The sequence below is a fragment of the Pollicipes pollicipes genome, unplaced genomic scaffold (genome assembly GCF_011947565.3).
Source record: "Pollicipes pollicipes isolate AB1234 unplaced genomic scaffold, Ppol_2.1 Scaffold_3087;HRSCAF=3621_pilon_pilon_pilon, whole genome shotgun sequence".
NCBI lineage: Eukaryota > Metazoa > Arthropoda > Thecostraca > Pollicipedomorpha > Pollicipedidae > Pollicipes > Pollicipes pollicipes.
The window spans coordinates 38764886-38784416 of NW_023596225.1; the positions used below are offsets into that span (position 1 = coordinate 38764886).

Genomic DNA, 19531 nt, shown 5'->3' on the forward strand with positions numbered 1-19531 from the left:
GCGCCGCTGAGGCTGTCGAGGGCGGCCGGAGAGCGGTGCGCTCAGAGACGCCCTGGGAACGCGAGTCAGCGCAGCGGCGGGATGGGACCGACTGCGGCCGTTTCTGGCGTCTGGCGCCAGACGGCGGACGTGGCTGCATGTGAAGCGTTACTCTGTGGCTGGCGCTGAGCCACCAGGCGAGCGTGCGCGTCGCTGGCCGGATGTTACGGCCTGGACGCGCTGTGCGCTTTGCTAGTCATTTGTCGCGTATTCTGGGCAGAAGGCTCGCCGCACGTCACGTGACCGTCACGTGACGAACGGGATCCGGGGCGAAACCTGTTGGTATGCACTGCTGGCGTGCCGCCTCGTTGGGTCATCATCCGACTCATACCCAACGCATGGGTGCAATATACATGAATGCTGTAAGGACGCAGTGTGTGAATGCTCATTTCTGCTGTCCGGTGTGCGGACTAGTTGCTGTGGGAGACGCCCTGTCGCGTGCAGCGCTAGAGGCGTCGCTGCAGACGGCCTTTGGCCTGTCCCTCGCGGTCCGGGCGAGCTTGCGGTGGGGTTCGCTGGCCCGCCCGGCTGCGGCCAGTAGCGAGGGAGACGCGCTGGAGTCGGCTACCTCTGAGGCTGCATGCTCAGCTAAACGAGGCTGTACGTAACAGTCAAGCTAAAAGCTTTGTTTCCGATCGGTTTCAGTTCATTAGGGTGCTGGCAGCCGCGGGCATGTTTCGAACTGCCTCCGCTGTATGACTGGTCGAGTGGAGGTAACTAGTGTACCAAGTAAAGTGGCTGTTGGGCTGGAATTACTGTACAAGGACCGGATTTCGAAATAGCGTGTGAAACCCCGCTGCAGAAGTCATTCCAGCACAAATCTCGATTTTATCTTTCAAAAAAGTGCGATATTGAGATATGCAACTTTTTGGATTAGAGCCCTTTTGACCAGAAATAATCATTTCAGGGCTATGGGATGAAGGAAAATGGTTAACGGTGGGGTAGATTTGCATGCGCCTGGGGGGCCAACCGCCGAGCTTTAACCTGCGCATGCGCAGGCACCTGGTGCCACAGCATTGCCAGTCACGGCTTTGCTTAATTTTTATGTCATCTTCAGATGCTTCCCGCACTCTGGGGATGTCACACTCACAGTCGCTGCGTCGCGGGGAGGGGAGGCAGCACGAGGCAGCGCTATATGTGGCGATACCTACACTCGCAGGTGGAGAGGCAGGGCCCATAGATGGAGCTTTGTGGGACTCTGAGGAAGCTGCCCCTCCCACTCTGTCTATTTCGAGCCCTTCGGATGTAAACAGAAAGGTAAAATCGCCCGCAACAAGAGAAAAAATGTTTGTGCAAAATCTATTCAACAAGACCTTATACTCAAATGAGCATGACCACGGCTGCGTCTTCCCTGCGCCGGCGGATAGAAGTGCCAGTTACGCGTGCCTCCTCTTGCGCCCACGCGAGCGCCCTGGCCAGGCGTTAGTCACCCTCCCAACCCATTCCCTGCCACTCGTCGACACCACGTTCCCCGACTTTCATGCCGAGCATGGGGCACGCCTAAGATCAGCATTGCCGAACTGGCGTCTGAGCTCCGTGATACTTACGACTTTACTTGTGATACTGATACTAGATACTTCCGGCTACGGCACGCCACGGCCGAGAGGCGCGGGGCACGAGACGCGCCTGTGTGCAGCGTTGTCTTGCGGAATCTCACTGTTCTCGCCCTGATTTCCTGAGGCCCATGACCACCACCGAGAGCACACTCATGGCCACCCGTCAGTGATTACGCGTGGGAAAGTGGCTTCCAGTCGCCAGAGCGGATGCTTAGGTTTGCAGCATTTTGCCGAAGCGCCATCACTTTGAGAGGATCCACGGGTAGGGACACAGCGACCAGCCAATCGGCTCAACGGACGCTGCAGCGGGTGCATGGACGGGCTGAATGTGGAGATTACCCGGAGCACGACGAGAATGCTGTCAGTACCGGCCACCGTCAGTTCCACCGGCACTCACAGCATGCCGGTGTCGACTTGTGCGGTGAAAAGGCTCACGAGATTCCGGTTGTGAGGTTGGTCAGTGCCGCGAGAGAGAAAATTACAGGCTGACGTCCACGGCGAGGTGCATTGCCGGCTCAAATAAGTCACAGTGTTGTATATAACACCGGGCGGCGTGTCGGCCCCAGGGCCGCGTCATGTCAACCCCAGGGCCGCGTCATGTCAGACCCAGGGCCGCGTCATGTCAGCCCCAGGGCCGCGTCATGTCAGACCCAGGGCCGCATCATGTCAGACCCAGGGCCGCGTCATGTCAGCCCCAGGGCCGCGTCATGTCAGCCCCAGGGCCGTGTCATGTTAGCCCCAGGGCCACGTCATGTTAGCCCCAGGGCCGCGGCATGTCGGCCCCAGGGCCGCGTCATGTCAGACCCAGGGCCGCGTCATGTCAGCTCCAGGGTCGCGTCATGTCAGACCCAGGGCCGCATCATGTCAGACCCAGGGCCGCGTCATGTCAGACCCAGGGCCGCGTCATGTTAGCCCCAGGGCCGCGTCATGTCAGACCCAGGGTCACGTCATGTCAGCCCCAGGGCAGCGCCATGTCAGCCCCAGGGCCGCGTCATGTCAGCTCCAGGGCCGCGTCGTGTCAACCCCAGGGTCACGTCATGTCAGACCCAGGGCCGCGTCATGTCAGCTCCAGGGCCGCGTCATGTTAGCCCCAGGGTCACGTCATGTCAGCTCCAGGGCCGCGTCATGTCAGTCCCAGGGCCGCGTCATGTCAGACCCAGGGCCGCGTCATGTCAGCCCCAGGGTCACGTCATGTCAGACCCAGGGCCGCGTCATGTCAGCCCCAGGGTCACGTCATGTCAGACCCAGGGCCGCGTCATGTTAGCCCCAGGGCCGCGTCATGTCAGCCCCAGGGCCGCGTCATGTCAGCTCCAGGGCCGCGTCATATTAGCCCCAGGGCCGCGTCATGTCAGACCCAGGGCCGCGTCATGTCAGCTCCAGGGCCGCGTCATGTTAGCCCCAGGGCCGCGGCATGTCGGCCCCAGGGCCGAGTCATGTCAGACCCAGGGCCGCGTCATGTCAGCTCCAGGGCCACGTCATGTTAGCCCCAGGGCCGCGTCATGTCAGACCCAGGGCCGCGTCATGTCAGACCCAGGGCCGCGTCATGTCAGCCCCAGGGCCGTGTCATGTTAGCCCCAGGGTCACGTCATGTCAGACCCAGGGCCGCGTCATGTCAGCTCCAGGGCCGCGTCATGTCAGCCCCAGGGCCACGTCATGTTAGCCCCAGGGCCGCGTCATGTCAGACCCAGGACCGCATCATGTCAGACCCAGGGCCGCATCATGTCAGCCCCAGGGTCACGTCATGTTAGCCCCAGGACCGCGTCACGTCAAACCCAGGACCGCATCATGTCATGACCGAGACCCAGCCGTCGTCTGGAATGGGGACGGAGGCTGCAGGTCATAGCCTGATCAGCAGTACAAACGGCAGCGGCGCCGTTTCGCTCAGTCCGTAGGATCAGGTGTGCAATTTCGGTATAAGTAAGGCCTTTAACACTTGAACTTTCGGAATCGTGATTTACTTCATAGTTTTCATACTGAGTTGTCATTTGGATATGATATGCCAAAAAAATGCCGGTTAAGCAACGCATTAGAGCAATCATTGGCTACATTGCCAACCATGACGTTTAAGCCGTGCTTACCTATGCCCACTCGCAATCATAATCGCGAGTTGAAACGTCGAGCGGTGTCAAAATAACTAATGTTTGCTCTATAACGTCGCTTAAACAGCGCCTCCGAACATGCTGAATGCCGACAGCCCAGCATAGGAACTTTCTAACTCATAATGCCGTCATGCCGTTGAGAAGTTTTTTGGTTCAGGAAGCCTGTACAACATCCATGCATTCGGCTTCCCGTTTGCTAGCTAGCTGGCGGCCGCTGCCCCCCCCCCCCCCTCTTTCGCCTGCACCTCAAGCGCCGGTCATTTTCGTTTGAGCTTTTTGTGTTTCGGGTCGACACACGCCGGCACGAGATCAATGTGCGTTCGCACGCATTGGCAGACAAGATTTGAATGAGTCGCGTTCGTGAAGTCGTGTTTCGCTCAGTGCTTCATGTAGCGTATTCACGCCTTTTCTACGTGTGCTCGGCTGACTTTGTCGCTGTCAAGAGAGTACGTGCAGTTGTGTATGAAAAAGTAGCGATCAGGAGTAACTGGCAGTGGAATTATTAATTGTCATGTATTTGTGTGTTAAAACAACTGGCAATAACCAATCAGTGGTAATGAGCAGCGCACACCGTTAATGAGTTTGGTGGCTGCGAAGTACGATTCTTGAAGTTTGTGAACCGCTGACCGGAGCATGCGCAACACGTGCCGCCCGCCACTGAGCGCCACATGTGCGCGGTCCCACCCACAGGCCAGCACACGCCACGCGCAACCCTCTGTAAAGCTCGCAGAGCAACGAATAAATGTCTTAACCAATCAAACGTCAACCGATTAGTACATATGGCACGAGGGGGTAGTCGGCCGGGCGGCCGGCACGGGCCCAGCGGGCGGTGGCGCGCGGCGCGGCCCGGCCTCAGCTGCCCGATACACGGCGCCGGCGAGTCTCACCGGCGCCCCACGTGACTGCGACAGCCAGACACACACGTTCTACTGGCGGCCGCCGACGGACGCGGACGGCGCCGCGCGCGCCGGCCTCAACACGCGCGTCAGGCCACGGCAACGAGCACTCAGCGCCGCACCGTCGCAGGCCGCGAGCCTGCTGTCGGACGCGTCTCCTCTGGCACGGCCTCCCCCACAGAACGTGGGGTCGCACGGCACCATCTGTTCAGTTCAGTTCTATACGCCTAACAAGCACAAAATCAACTCCATAAACAATTCAGTACACGCCGGGCGGCTCGTGCATAAAGTAAAAGCTCACATGCGTAAAAAGCACTGCGCGTGAGCTGCTGGGAATGGAGTGGAATGAGTGCAAAGCGACGCAAGCGCATGCTATCATAAGTAGCGGATAGGCCGCCGGCGCCACGTCAAGCACGGCTAAAACAATTATGACTGCTCGCCGCGGGGGAAGACTAATCTAGAGCCGGTGCGGCCGGGGCGCGCGCGCTGGCGGGAGTGAGCTGCGGCGGCGTCGACGGTCGGCCGTGTCGGCTGAGGTAGTGACCGCCGCCGCGGATGGCACGGAGCGCAGCACGCCCCGGACCGGCTGGCCGGACCGGACCGGACCGAACCGGACCAGGTCAGACCAGACCAGACTAGACCGGCCCAGACCAGACCAGAGTCCGCTGTGTCGCACCGACGGGTGGCGGACGCGCGGCCTCGACTGCGCGGCCGCGCCAAACCGGCCACCAGCGAGACGTCAAACCGGGACCGCCCGGTGTCCACGACACCACGCGCACACGACACTGAAGAACACCTCGGCCAGACGCCCCGGTCGCCGGCCGGCGGGCGTCCCAGCAGCTGCGCACAGCGACGGCGGGTCACGTGAGGCCGGCCGCCGAACCGCTCAGCCGGCGCGGGAGTCTCTGAGCCGCGCGGCGCCGCAGTGTTCCGGCCGCCGCCTCACTGGCCTCGGTGTCGGCGCCTGCCCGGCGGGGCGGCCCGGCCCGCCGGCCGGTCGGCTCCCTGAGTGGGACCGCGGCGCCGCCGCCGGCCGAGCGGCCCGCTCAGCCGGCCCCGCGCCGCTCCGGTCAGCTGGTCGCCGCCGCCCGCTGCTTGGCCTCCTGCTCCTGCTGCCGCTGCCGCTGGCGCTCCGCCTTCTGGCGCTTCTTCACCTGCTTGTGGTGCTCCCGGGTCATCGAGTCTTCGTCCAGGTCTAGCTTGATCATCTGTGAAATGGGGCGGGGTGAGGGAGGCACAGTGGGCAGCTTGATCCATATTTCAACCGGCTCTAATTAGGCTCTGCCAGTTTCCGGTTTTATAAGTTGGACCAGTTTTTACCAGTTTAAACACGCACCAGCTGGCAGAACGTCAGAATCATAACGTCCCCTATTAACAACTATATGACATTGAAGTTATATGTATGTATATATGCAGTATCTTTCCATTAATACAGGTGTAAGCTTTCGTTTCGGCGGTTTGGAATATTTTAAGTCATGCACTATATTGGCGCGTTTTACTCTCTCTGCTTTTGCTGCCAGGTTGTTTTTATGACGATTAAACTGACTTTCCGCTTTTGTAAATAACGGCAAGTTATTACCACAAGTTATTATATACAAGTTATACCATCGACTTCTGTTGTCTGTCGGTTTAACGTTTGCCCCGATGGCGCTTGAAAACATTTTTCACCGACCTTGCATGACAGGAACATCTGGCTTTCATAAAATAGCTGATGCATGGTCTCATATTGCGTCCCACTAGTCATGTAACAGGTACGGGCGCAGAACGACCATCGCAGTCTGCGCACCCTGAACACCCACTCATCATCATAATGGCTTTCCATCACGCGGTTTCGGGTTTGGCCGGCGTCAGCCGGACCTGATCTCTTGGTCAGCTAGGCTGCTGATCAAGAGATCAGAAACCAGTATTTGCCTGCGCCGTCGAGATTCCTGGCGTGTCCAGGGCCGATCAGAGCAACGACATTACTGGACGTGGATTAATACAGACGCATACGAGGAGGCGTGTTATGTGCAGTATTCATGTATGTATTCGAGCGCCCTGCGTGTGATATATTTTATTCGTATGACAATGTTGCATGGCATTAGTATGTGGATATCAATCCTCGGTAAGAGTGCATGATCTAGCTACGGGCGAGGAAGGCTTTGAGACCCTGGTTTTTCGAGATTGTGAGCTGAGAGTTACGTTGCAAACATCAGATCTGACCATGCACGGAAAATGACGACCCGTCAGTTCGTGACCATGAGCACAGCTTCCAAACGTTGAGGTCACTTAATATATAACGCCAATCCGTATGGTATAATGAAGGCCCATTATTTTCGGTGTGTAACTTCCGACTCACTGTGATTTTGATCACGCAAGTTCGTGTGTTGGCTGTGGGTGTTTTTTTTTCTCAATGCGCAGCTTATGAAGGCCCACCGCCGAAAGCTATCCTTAATGCCAAAATTTAGCTATTACAACACTGCGGTTTTCAAGTACGCTGCTACAAGTACTTTGGACAAATCACAGGCCCGCGTTCCGTGGCATAACTTTGCAAGGTTTCTGATTTAACCCTCCCATACTACCACAATGGTTGGTGGGAACTGTTATTCATTATCACAGCCATTTATGACTTGTTTGTTTGTAACTTGTTTGCTTGTGAACATAACTTGCTTATGACTGCGTTTTGACAAGTTAATACGACTTCCGCAAAATACAGTGGTATTCCCAGATATTGGACTAAGCATGCCCAGTCCGTCATGAGGCTACAACAAATGGATCGCCTGCCTACTGGCACAATCTTCATTTGGTTTGGTTTTGCTTGAATAATATAAATACAAATGTATCTCATGCCCCATTTTAACATATTCTGACACCATGCGGTTTTGTCAGTCATCCGTCACTCTTTATACATTTACACGTTTGGCATCGCGGTAATAATAACGATACCCAACATACGATTACTGTTATTGTTATACGGCTACATGAACTTCATTGGCTTACAACATGATCTCCTGGGCTTAAGTTTCAGCCAGTTCTCGTCAGTTTTTGCCACCAGTTGTTTTTGCTAGCCGGTTTTCGCCGGTAACAACGGCTTAAACGGGCTAAAGCCAGCAGAAACACTGCTGGCATCAACTGTTTAGTCCATAGCTGTCCACCCAGGTTCGCAATGCAACGAATAGGGACGCACAGACGACCAGCCGCGTGCCCACAACAGCTCAAGATGGACCAATGTGATTCAAGCACACACACGCAAGCTTAAACATCTCAGCACGATTCGATGTACTGCGCTTTCTTTTCATTTCGCGAAAAGAAGCGCAAAGGCTCTCAAACAAAAACACAATGGTAGGTGGATACTCTGCCTCGCCAAAAACGCGAGACAAAAAAAAAGTTTTCCGGCCTTCATCTGCCCGAGGGCAGCGTCAGACGAGCCTGGGGCTGTAGGGGAGGTGGAGGAGGAGGGAAGGGCGTTACCTGGTGCACGAGCGCCGTCTCGTGCATGATCTCCGGCGGCAGCGAGCGCAGACACTCGACCGTCTCGTACATGCTGGGGCACTGCTTCATGATGCCGCGGCGGCCGAGCGCGTACCGGATCAGCACCAGACCCACGCGGAACAGCACCTTCACGCCTGCGGAGGTCACGGCCGGTGACGGCGGCACGTCACGCCCGTAACGTCACGGCGGTCCCAGCGCCGCGCGGTCCGACGCGCGGCGGGACGCGCGCATCAGCACACACCGCCGCACGGACTTCGGAGGTTGACGCTACGATCCGACACCAGGCGATGTAAATGTCTGAAGTCGAGGTGGGCAACCAACAGCACGCAAAGACCCACTAGGGTGTCGAACTGCGTTTGCTTAAACAACGCCTCAGATCGAGTCTTGGCAAAACGACAGGAGCAAATTTTCTCAGAATTTTTTCTTGCCATTTAAATATTTCAAATCTCGTTAAACATCTTCTGCAAAACTCTAAAAAAAAAAAAAACAGCGGCGGTGACAGAGCAGTGGCGGAGCGGCCGGGTTGCTGACCTTCGCAGAAGAACATGTCCCAGACGCGCAGCACGGACGCCCAGGGCAGCGTGCGACTGAAGATGCACATGAACCACTCGACCATGTACAGCGCCGGGTCCACCTTCTGCTTTTTCTGCGGACGGGGAGGCGGACGATTACGTCCGAGACGAGCGAGACGACACGACATGCAGCGGCTGGCCACCAGCTGAGGTGGGCCGCCCAGCGACGGTGGAACAACATGTACCGCCGCCGGCGGGCTCCAGAAACGCTACTGGCATGTGTTGGCCGAGACTTAATACGCCTATTCCAAGAGATGCACGCTCACGGCGTAGATACAGGCTTCGATCGATACATAGATTTTGTTGACATTCGGGCGTACGGTGCTCCCGATAAGACCATAGATCCCGCTGACGGAGCCGCCTGGAGGCCCGCTTGGAGACCCGGCGGCCCCGCCTAGAGGCCTGGAGGCCCATCAGCCCCGCCTGAAGGCCTAGCGGCCCCACCTGGAGGCCTGGAGGCCCGGCGGCCCCGCCTGGAGGCCCGGGGCCCCCGCCGGCGCTGGCGGCCCACTCACCAGGTGTCGGTAGACGTTGGGCGACACACGCTTCACCAGGCCCTGCAGGATGTCGCCGTCCAGCTGCACCCGCTCCATGCCCGGCCCGTAGTACATGGGCAGGTACTCCTTGCAGATGGAGACCAGGCACCAGAAGGCCTGCTCGGTCGGCATGTGCATGAGCAGCACGGCGGCCAGCGGCGCCTGCGCCTGGCTGTAGCCGTCCGCCGGGTTGTAGCAGGCGTAGGCGCGCAGCACCTTCATCAGCTCCTCCTGGCTGCGGGCACAGTGGGGGGTCACCGCCCCGGCCAGGCAGCCGTGCCTCACCGACACGTGGGGGTCACAAGACAGGAGAAATCACGACCTCCTGGTAGGGTAATCATGTGGGGGGGGGGGGGGGGGGGTCAGTCATGCGAGCAGCCAGGGTCTGTATCCACTGTCTTTTATGTTTTTGTCGGCGCATTTACGGGCGGTATTCCTGAAAGTGAACAGAATACGCTGGGCCAAATACATTACGAACCCGTTTCATCGACGTCAGTCTGCCAATCACCACGCATAGAACGTGCCTGCTCGCGTGAAAGCCAATGGCGGATCACATTGTGGTCATTACGTTTAAGGAGGGTTCTTGATCTTTGCAGAGAAATATGCAGTTCGATGTCACCATTGAACAACAATTTAAAGCGACTTGTGATACACTTCCTTGAAGCAAAGCAGCCGTAACCACAAAATTTGTCGACGCATCACCCAGATAAGGGCGGCCAGACACTGCCTGATTCACCAAGCCGTACTTCTCGTGAATAAAACTGGACACTGTGTGCTTTCGGTGGCACAATTCGTGTTGGATGAAAATACGCATTATATATATATATATATATATATATATATATATATATATATATATATATATATATATATATATATATATATATATATATATATATATATATATACCACGACGAGTTTACACCACGAAGGGAAAATTGACATCACAGTCCTTATTTTTTAGTAGCGTTATCTTTGCGGTTCAATATGCTTTTCATACTAATACCGAGCAACGTTACAAAATTCAGAAAACATGAGCTAAAACGTTGACACATGTATACAGTGACGTAACGTCACCCAAGCTATGCCCAAGTCAAGGCAAGTCTTGAAAACCGTTCCAAGCACGCCATCGTCGTGGATAGATATTGTAAGTAAAGGTCATGTAAGGTGAAGATACCGAAAATTACAGAAAAACAAATCAAGAGCATGATAAACGCATGGTTTCAGGTGACTCCACATTTCATGCGAGGTCAATGAGGTCACGGAGGTAAACCCCTTGCACGCAAATGGTGCTTGCTTTGCCTGAACATCGACCACCCTCGCTCTGCCCACACTCGACAAGCTACGCGCCAACGACAAAAAGGCCAATTTGACCTTGTTTGATCTAGCCTGATAGCTGACCGTGCAAGATAGCACAGCGTAACGACAGCAAAGCGTATGACAAAGACCCAGCATGGCTAAGTCCACGTCCCGTTGTAAAATGTTGCACCAACATATGCGGGGTGCTATTGGTTGCACGTTTCACGCCGACCTGGATGCGTAGGTCTGTCATTTTCTTAGAATTTGGCGTTCCATTCACACGAAACTGAACGTGAAAATCGGATCAAACAGATGCAGCAACGCCGTTTAGAATGTCACATTACCTAGCCGCTCCGTTCTGGCAACAAATCTGGATAAATCCGAATGGGATTATGTCTTGGATAGGATAACGCAGGAACAAGAAGGTGGTTTCGAAGCGGCCGCCAGCGTGCTCACTTGGGGTTTAATTCGGAGCACTCTTCTCGAGTGATTGAATGATCTTTTCCCGCAATCTGTCGAGTTCTGAATGATCTTTTCCCGCAATCTGTCGAGTTCCGTGTGGGTGCTATCGGGGCGACGTCTCCCGGGCGTCTTCTGGATGATGTGTCTTCTGGGGGGGGGGACGAACGGGCTAAACAGGCACGCCATCAACAAACTGACTCAACAGAGTGGGCGGCTTACCCCTGTCCGCCCTTGCGCATGAACATCTCATGCATGGGGAACTGGCGGTGGAGGTCGCGGCTGATCTCGTCCAGCACGTGGCTGTCGATGGGCATCTCCAGGAGGCGCTCGTAGGCGCCCACGTTGCGCTGCATCATGTAGTGGCCGCCGCAGAGGTGCTGCCAGGCGCGCGCCCGCAGCGAGGTCGGGATGCCCTTCCGGCACCGGCTGCGGACCTGCGCAGCGAGGGAGAGAGCGGCTCCGGTCAGCGGGCCGCCGCACTGCCGGCCAGCGACACACGCCGGCTGCGGACCTGCGCAGCGAGGGAGGGAGAGAGCGGCTCCGGTCAGCGGGCCGCCGCACTGCCGGCCAGCGACACACGCCGGCTGCGGACCTGCGCGGCGAGGGAGGGAGAGAGCGGCTCCGGTCAGCGGGCCGCCGTACTGCCGGCCAGCAGCACACAGCGGGCCACGGCCGTGGGACACGCGGGCATGGACACGCGGGGCCGCGGCCGTGGACACGCGGGCCGCGGCCATGGACACGCGGGCCGCGGCCGTGGACACGCGGGCAATGGACACGCGGGCCGCGGCCGTGCCACGCGGCCGCGAGCTGTGGACACGCGGGCCGCGGCCGTGCACACGCGGCCGCGAGCTGTGGACACGCGGGCCGCGAGCGGGCACGCGGCCGGCGTGGACACGCGGGCCACGGGCCGTGGACACGCGGCCGCGAGGCTGTGGACACGCGGGCCGCGAGCTGTGGACACGCGGGCCGCGGCCGTGGACACGCGGGCCGCGGCCGTGGACACGCGGGCCGCGGGCCGTGGACACGCGGCCGCGAGCTGTGGACACGCGGGCCGCGAGCTGTGGACACGCGGGCCGCGGCCGTGGACACGCGAGCCGCGGCCGTGGACACGCGGGCTGCGGGCCGTGGAACCGACAATGACACACCCATTACCAATTAGAGGGACAAAACATGCCTCCATAGCAGCGTTCAATGATTATTATCATGACCCCTCCAAATCGTAACAGCAGTACCCATCGGTGCAGAAACAATTAATTTTGTGACGCTACTTCTCTGAAAGCATGCCTCAAAAAGTGCCCAGTGTAAGCCTGGTCTGCCCTTCCGCGAGTATAAAGCTTGCATGCCTTATCTTCAACCTCCTCCGTTCGAGTCGTTCGAGAACGGCCGCTGTCCTTCTTCCGTGCCGACGGTCCAAATGCCTCGACCTGTTTTCATTACCGTGTGTATCGCTCGACTTTTACAGCGAACCGCCTCTGCCATCCGTTTTCCTTAAATGACGCTTCATTGGCATACAGAAGCGTCGGCGTCAGTGGGATGGCTCTGCGGACTATACTGCTGCTAAGCGCGTGGTTCACTGCCTTCAACGAGCTCTCCGTAACTCACTGACCTCACTAGGAACTCACATAGGAAGGAGCACGATAACGTCACCTTCGCCAAGCCCTCATTTGGGCAGCGTCCTGCAGATGTCACACTGAGCCTCCCGTAAAACGGTCCTCACAACCTGTCGCACGTGTTGCAAGCGACGAGGCTCTCGCTCTACCACCTCGGATGATCAGACCGTATGCAGGACGGCGCACTACGCCGAGAAAAGTGCGTTTTAATGAACACTTCAAGGTATGCGTTTTAAAGGGTTGCGCGGCGAGATCTGTGCGCTGCCCACGGGCTACGCAGATATTTGATTGACGCTGGACGATTGAAAGCTGTCTTCTTTGGCCCCTTGGAAATACGTCGCGTTGAGATTTGATAACAACGATGTGTGTTGTGCTGTTGAGCCAAAGGTAGACAGCTAAGCTTACACCTCGGCGGTCCTTGCTAGACAACAGGATTGATACGTTAACGCGACGGGACGCTCGCGGGATACAAACGCACGTGACCAAGGCTGGATGTGATTCGCTAAAGGTGGCTATCGAAAGTCAGCTGCGCTTTGAAAAGCAACACATCCCCGACAGCAAGCACGCCCGCACGCAGCGTGCTCAAGTTCTGAGCAGGACGAGGGACTCTGAGGACTAGCAGTGATGAGCGACTTAAAACAGAAGACAAACACTGATGTTGGCGACTGACCCTGAAAACAAACACTGTTGTTGACACTGGGGCTGCCAGCTCTGGAGAGGATGACGACCAGTTGCGTCATGCATGACTTCGTGCCATATTCCACACTGCCGGTTACGTGTTTTGATAACAGCGCTTGGAAAAAGTCCCGCACCTTTTTGAAGTCGTGCGTCATAAAGTAGTCCCAGTGCTGCAGCATTTCCAGCCACTTGCGCTCCCGCTGTCGGAGCATCTTCACGGGCAGCTTTTCCTCGCTGAAACGGTGCATCGAGACATCAGCCACCCTCCGTTTGGCCTTTTGCCCACATTTCCCTCCCTCCCACGACGCCAGCAACACAGAAAGATCATAATGGGAGTTCACAGACAAAGTGAAGCACAAAGTTGCATTTCCGAAGTTGTCCTGGAAAATTTACACCACCGAGGCAGTGCAACACATTCCTGCTATACGAGAATACCCACAGAACTGATTCATCCGATGGCCATCCCAGCGATATCAGTTGGCGTCGATGATTCATGAGCTTCCTGAAAGCTGGAGACCTTAGGCCACGCGGTGAACCGCGGGACCGAACTTCCTTCCTCAGCGTCGGGCTAATGAGTCAATGCAAAGCGGCGTGGCAATCCACAGCATCACTGTTTTAGACATGTGTCATCCAGCGTCGCGCCGCGGCGGGCTTAAGTCCACGATGGGCACTGGATGCATCCGAACACATCATAGTTATGAACGGCCCTCACTATACGTAAACGAAATATGTTTGACGTCTCGCAAGAATCTCAGTTCTTCACGTCCGTGGTCTCTCTTTGTGGGATCCGCCACCACGCAGTCATCACAGAAGCTATTCTGCACTTTCAAGCATACACATAGAGCTTATTATGATATGGTATAGCAGTGCACAGCAATCTAAACCCTTTCTAAATGGATTCAGGTTGTCATCAGAAAACCTGAAATCACCCCACTGCTGTAAAACACTAAATCAAGTAAATTTATGAAATGCATTACCGTGTCGCCATTGAGCAGCGAAACCTAACGATAAATTTTAACCTCGTCTACATTGAAAACTTGTCAAATGGCAAAACAATTTGGGTCTCTTATGAACCACAGGACTCCTCACGAACCAAGACAACTGGCAAACATATGCTCTAAAAAGCACATAAACTAAAGCGTGAAATGTACGAAAATGTTGCAATATTGGAAATAAAATCTAACACCAGATACCCTCACACATTAATGCGCCAAACTGTTCGCTTTTATGTCAAAAAGTGCATATAGATCACAAATTCTGCTAACAGTGAACAGCACAGCATGGCGGATTTCCAGGTCTTTGCATTTGCTGCTTCGCGGCTGAGCGGCAGCTGCCATTGCCGGGCACTCCACTTCCGCAACGCTCCGGTGCCGGATGGAGCTCCCTCGGTATAGGCAGTGGCGAATTCTGATAACCTTCGCGTACGGATATGTGCAGTGATGGTGCCAGTTGCAACTGCCAGACACCCCACTTCCGCAATGCTCCGGTGCCGGATGGAAATGCCTCGGTATATGCGGCAATGTGTCCTGATGACCCTCGCGCTACCGCTGGTCCTTTGCACCATTATTGGGTACTCGGGACACGTCATTCTGGGTCTTGGGCTTTTGCTGATATTTTTGACGACGTAACTATTCAGTTCATTTTTCATGGAATTGGCAGAAGGTTCTGATTTCAACCCACAATTTGACAGCCTCGAAGAATCGGAACTCCTGCTTGTCGCCATGTTTGCGCTGCCTTCTGTCGTGACGCTATGGGCGGAACAGCGGCGACCACAGCTCCGCCAGGCAGTACCTGCCCACCATTACGGCCACACCTCCAAATTTTTGTCTACACGACAGAACTATTGTGGCGTTACGACAAAACTTCCACGAAACAAACAGACGTCCCAACAGTAAACGGAACCAGCCGAATTCTAAGAGCGTTAACTAGAAAATATTTCCGCGTTGTATCAATGTACCAGATTCAAGACGTCTGCGATGCTTTTGATTCCGAGACTGCGCTTCCATAAACTTGACTGTATGCACCTACAATTTCTGGCATGATACGCGGACCAATTAACATGCGCCCTGCTCCAATATAGGACTCATGAACGACCTTTCAGAAGATTGCCCATCCTGACGAAAGAAACAGACGAAGATCAGTGATTGTCTGACAATGTCGTAGATAAGTGCTCGCACATTTACCTAGACATACCATGGATTCCAAATTTTGCACTTCATTTTTTTCTTCAACAGGCGGAAAATACCGATTCAACCAGGAGGTTTTGAACCTCAACAAATTCCGAACACCTAAGGTATCACCACTTTTATGCTTCGTTTTCTGCTGTTAAGCTTTGGTCCCTAACATTCCGATTGTGACCGCAACATCCAGTGATTCTTATCTCCCATGGGATCCGTATTTCGGCAAAAGCTTGGCAGCATTATTACCAACAAGCAAACAATGTAGCTCAAAACCATCGGCAGCACATGGTCCACTTGATTATCATAGCATGCCAATGGCGTCATTTTTCATAGGACGCAGGTAGTCGTCTGGACAGCAGAGCATCCAAAAACTAGCCCATGGTTTAGGCAACAGGAGTCTTGAAGACACTTTCACTTGGATCATTGCAGTCTTTGACAGGCAATCAGCTGTGCAATACTGCGACCACTCGCGAGTGAGCCTTACTGCAACTGAAATCCTTCGACCTCGAGCACCACACCCCTATAAAAAGGGAACACCCTCAATATACAATTCTGTATCTCTGTACAAGACACAGCACCCCCATTTCACCCCACTTAATTTATTGAACGCTCTGTGGTCAATTACCCCTCAGTGTGCTTCCCTCCCATCAACATCAGTATCGCTGCCATCCGAACCAACACCGTCACCGCGATCACAACTCACTCATAGTGGAAGTCGTCGCCGTCGACGTGCATAAAGCCGTATTTATCGGGGATGGTGGAGACGTTGGAGACGGCCGCGTTGGTGACCTGCTCGGAGCTCGAGCTGGTCTCGTTGTCCGACACGTCCATGGACGTGCTGGACGGCTGCTGCTCCGCCGACATGGTGATAAGCCGACCCGGGGACCGGGGCACTGCTGACCGCGGCGGCGGCGGCGGCGGCGCCCGGGACACCTGCAGATGGGCACAGCATGGGTCAAAAAGTGCAGGCAGGTAGGGTGACCTGACATGCATCCATCTGTAAGCATGGACAAAAACTAGAGAAGAAAATGTTTGTGAGCTTTGAAAGGCACCGCATGATCTTTGATAACAGTAGCTTTAGCCTTTGACTACCTTTGTGATTAGATCTCCACATCCAGAACTGTTCACAGAATCACGTTATGCCCACCACTAGAAGGGAAAAGTGCATGAAACACCCCAGAAGGCAATCATCATCATAAGTGAAATAAAACAGGTTTTCCACTGCAGCCTGAAAAACAGCCTATGAGAGATAAGGCCCCAGCAACCAGCTGTAACAGCATGCCAAATGACAGCAAGGTGGTCCACAGGGCCTTTTCCAGCCATCATAGCCATCTGTTATCACTATCATGGATTGAAAGCTCATCAGGCAGCTGGATATGCTGCTGCAAGAGATCATCTCAGGGTTTGCAAACTCCACACTGCCTTTGAAGAAGTGTTGCCTTTTACAAGTAACATCTGCATACCCACCCTGTACCTATACAGTAACACCTACACCCATCCTGTACTCATACAGCAATACCCATACCCACCTGCCACATGCTGTGTGCAGGTTTTGACCCTCTGCTTATTGATCCATTATTGATATTGTACTCTTTGGTTCTTTGTTCTACCATTTGGGATATTCAAGCAGTTTTACAGTTGGTTGGCTCAAATTCAATCCCATGTATGTTGCATCTCAGATAATTTGATCTGTCACATTCAAATAATACTTCCAGAGTCAACAGCTGATTTCAGTAGGTGTCAATACATCTTAGCATTCTAGTCATTTGTTTGGTTGAGGGAAGTCAAGCAGATGGCACTGAGCTTCACATGTGCTGTAATAAGTACGACATTATTGTCTGTCACAAGTCTGCACCAAATTGTCTGCCTACCTAAGAATGAAAAACACTTGGTTCCTTTATCAACTTAAAAGTTTGGACTTCAGCACATTTGTAAATTTTAGATATGTGACACTACACGGAGAAGTTTATATATAATATACACCTTCCTTGATAATATGAGAAAAAAGGGTATTCATAGTTACTTTTTCTTATAATACTCCCTTTCAAGTCACCACATATAGCAAACTCAGAATAGCAATGTCTGGGTGCTCTGGCAGCATGGGTGTGACTACATTCCTGAGATCTGAGGGCCAAATTAGGACTGTAGGTGTCAACCTCACATCTGATGGGGTCAACCTGACCTGAGAACTACATTTTGAAGGGGAAAGCATGCCTAAACATTCATTCTATAGGCAAACATAGAGGGAATCAACAGCCATTACAGCCAACTTTAGAGCATCTGTCCCCTCCAGCCTGTCCATGGTCACATCAATATTTGACAGGGCTGCAAACCCACACAGCTGGGGTTGACTCATCCCAGCTGGCTGCAGCATATTCCCTAGTGAGATTGCCAAATGTATGATGTGGGGGATACAAGAAAAATATAACAGCTGATGTTATTTACTTATAATTAGCTGACATGTGTGGGCTCAAAGCCCTGATAAAATCCCTGTTTACCTACAGTATACTGCAAGCACATTGAACAAAGAGTAATGAAGGAGAGAAAATCTGGACTGAGGCTTACTAGTGAGCGCTCAGGCTGCCCTGAGGGCCCAGCGCCGTTGCTGTCGCAAGCAGACCTCGCCAGACAGACACAGGGAACCTCACCTCAGAATTTAAAGGTGAATCCGAGGGCTACGCGTCACAAGAATTGATGGACCCTACACTGACGTTCTGGACGATATCCATCAATCGACTTGATTCGCCGTACCCGTCCTTCAGCTTATGGCGTGAAACACCCACACCCACGACGCACAACCCCTCACGCCCCGCGCCGTACACGTCCCACTCACAGCCCCAACAACTGCTCTGCTACCGTAATCTATGGTGTCAACAGCGCAATAAGATGCCTCTGTTGCGCCATGTAAGCCGACAACTACTGTTACATTTTTTCACGCCCACGAATGTCGGGATGTCTAGATCACAGTAATTTCGACGGTATATTTCGAGAATATTTCACTGATTTTGGCGAAGCTTGACAAGTCGTTTTTAAGGTTTCATCCGGTGGGCAATTTACGTTGTAATTCATAACTTCTAGGCACTAGTGCGCGCTTCTCATTGGCACGCAATTCCAAAACCACGGCCTTTCGCTCCAACAAACGAGCTGATTCTTTCCACGACACTCTCCATGCGCAGATACGCAAGATGAGGTCTAGTAAAAACAAGCGTGTCTACGACTCGTCTTTTCTGAACAGAGGATTGTGGTGCCAAGACGCTTACTATTGTACAGTGATGTAGCCATGGGAGGCTTTCGGGCTTTCGAGGAGGCCCGAAAAGCCTGGAGGGCCCACCGGGTCCGACGATCAAGGACGCGTTTGGAGGGAGTAAGGGCATTGAGGGCTGGTCGGAGTTTTATTCAGGGACCCCGGCCTGCGAAGGCTGACCCTCAAATAGCGGTGAGAGGGCCCTTTGCGCCGATCGAAAAGCTCTTGAGTCGATAAAGGCCTATATGTACTTTAGGTATCACCAGTACCGCACAGTCGGCTCCGTGGCGGTATGATCGTGAGAGCCCGCTTCACAATCAGCTATAAAGCCGGAGCCAGCGATTTACGCTGGTCGGGGGCCTCGTTTCTGTCAGAAGTCTGCAGTGCCTAACAGAGGGTCCTATGCACGCACGGGCCACGGGCCGACTAAGGGGAGTATTTGATGAGGCCCGAAGAGGGACCCCGGCGGCACACCGGAACCGACGATCAAAGTTGGAGGGCGTCAGGGACCGAAGGACTGACTGTAGGTCAAGTAAAGAATCGCGGCCCGGAGGGATAGGCATCTGAATGATAAGGCAGAAGTCCTCTTGCACCGCTCCAGGAACCCCGGAAACAGTGCGGGTGTCTTTGTCGGTCAGAGACCATTAACACCGAACAGTCGGTTCCATGTCGGTCTGAACCCTTGAGACCCATTTCCCGAGCAGAAATGAAGTCGGGGTCCGTGATTTGCAATGTTCGGGGTCCCTGACACAATGAGGAGCTCCTGTGTCGATTGTGGGCCACAGTACCGAAGGGGAGCCCTGTGGCGGCAAGCGGCTTCGAGTCGGAGCGGTGGTTGTGCGGGTCCAAAGAGGTCCAAAGGGTCTCTCGAGACCAAAGATCAAGGGCT

At 54.5% G+C, this 19531-nt stretch overlaps 1 protein-coding gene across 1 annotated transcript; it reads right to left on the reverse strand.

Annotated features, from left to right (window-relative positions):
• Positions 1 to 5660: 5660 nt before the first annotated feature.
• LOC119090562 (TBC1 domain family member 10A) lies at positions 5661 to 18237 on the reverse strand. Its single transcript, XM_037213382.1, has 8 exons — positions 18047 to 18237; positions 16102 to 16331; positions 13353 to 13452; positions 11150 to 11364; positions 9149 to 9404; positions 8593 to 8707; positions 8041 to 8195; positions 5661 to 5798 (listed from the first exon to the last, which is right to left on the reverse strand). The coding sequence occupies exons 2-8, from the start codon at positions 16260 to 16262 to the stop codon at positions 5661 to 5663; spliced, it is 1140 nt and encodes a 379-aa protein (XP_037069277.1). The 5' UTR covers positions 16263 to 16331; positions 18047 to 18237.
• Between the last annotated feature and the right edge of the window lie 1294 nt (positions 18238 to 19531).

What these genes read in the sequence shown, in the direction of transcription:
- LOC119090562 (XM_037213382.1), bottom strand. Translation starts at nt 16,262, where the DNA reads ATGTCGGCGGAGCAGCAGCCGTCCAGCACGTCCATGGACGTGTCGGAC. An exon ending in GGACATGTTCTTCTGCGAAG is followed by an intron (nt 8,196 to 8,592) that starts GTCAGCAACCCG and finishes TGACCTCCGCAG; the next exon opens with GCGTGAAGGTGCTGTTCCGC. An exon ending in AGACGGCGCTCGTGCACCAG is followed by an intron (nt 5,799 to 8,040) that starts GTAACGCCCTTC and finishes CCCATTTCACAG; the next exon opens with ATGATCAAGCTAGACCTGGA.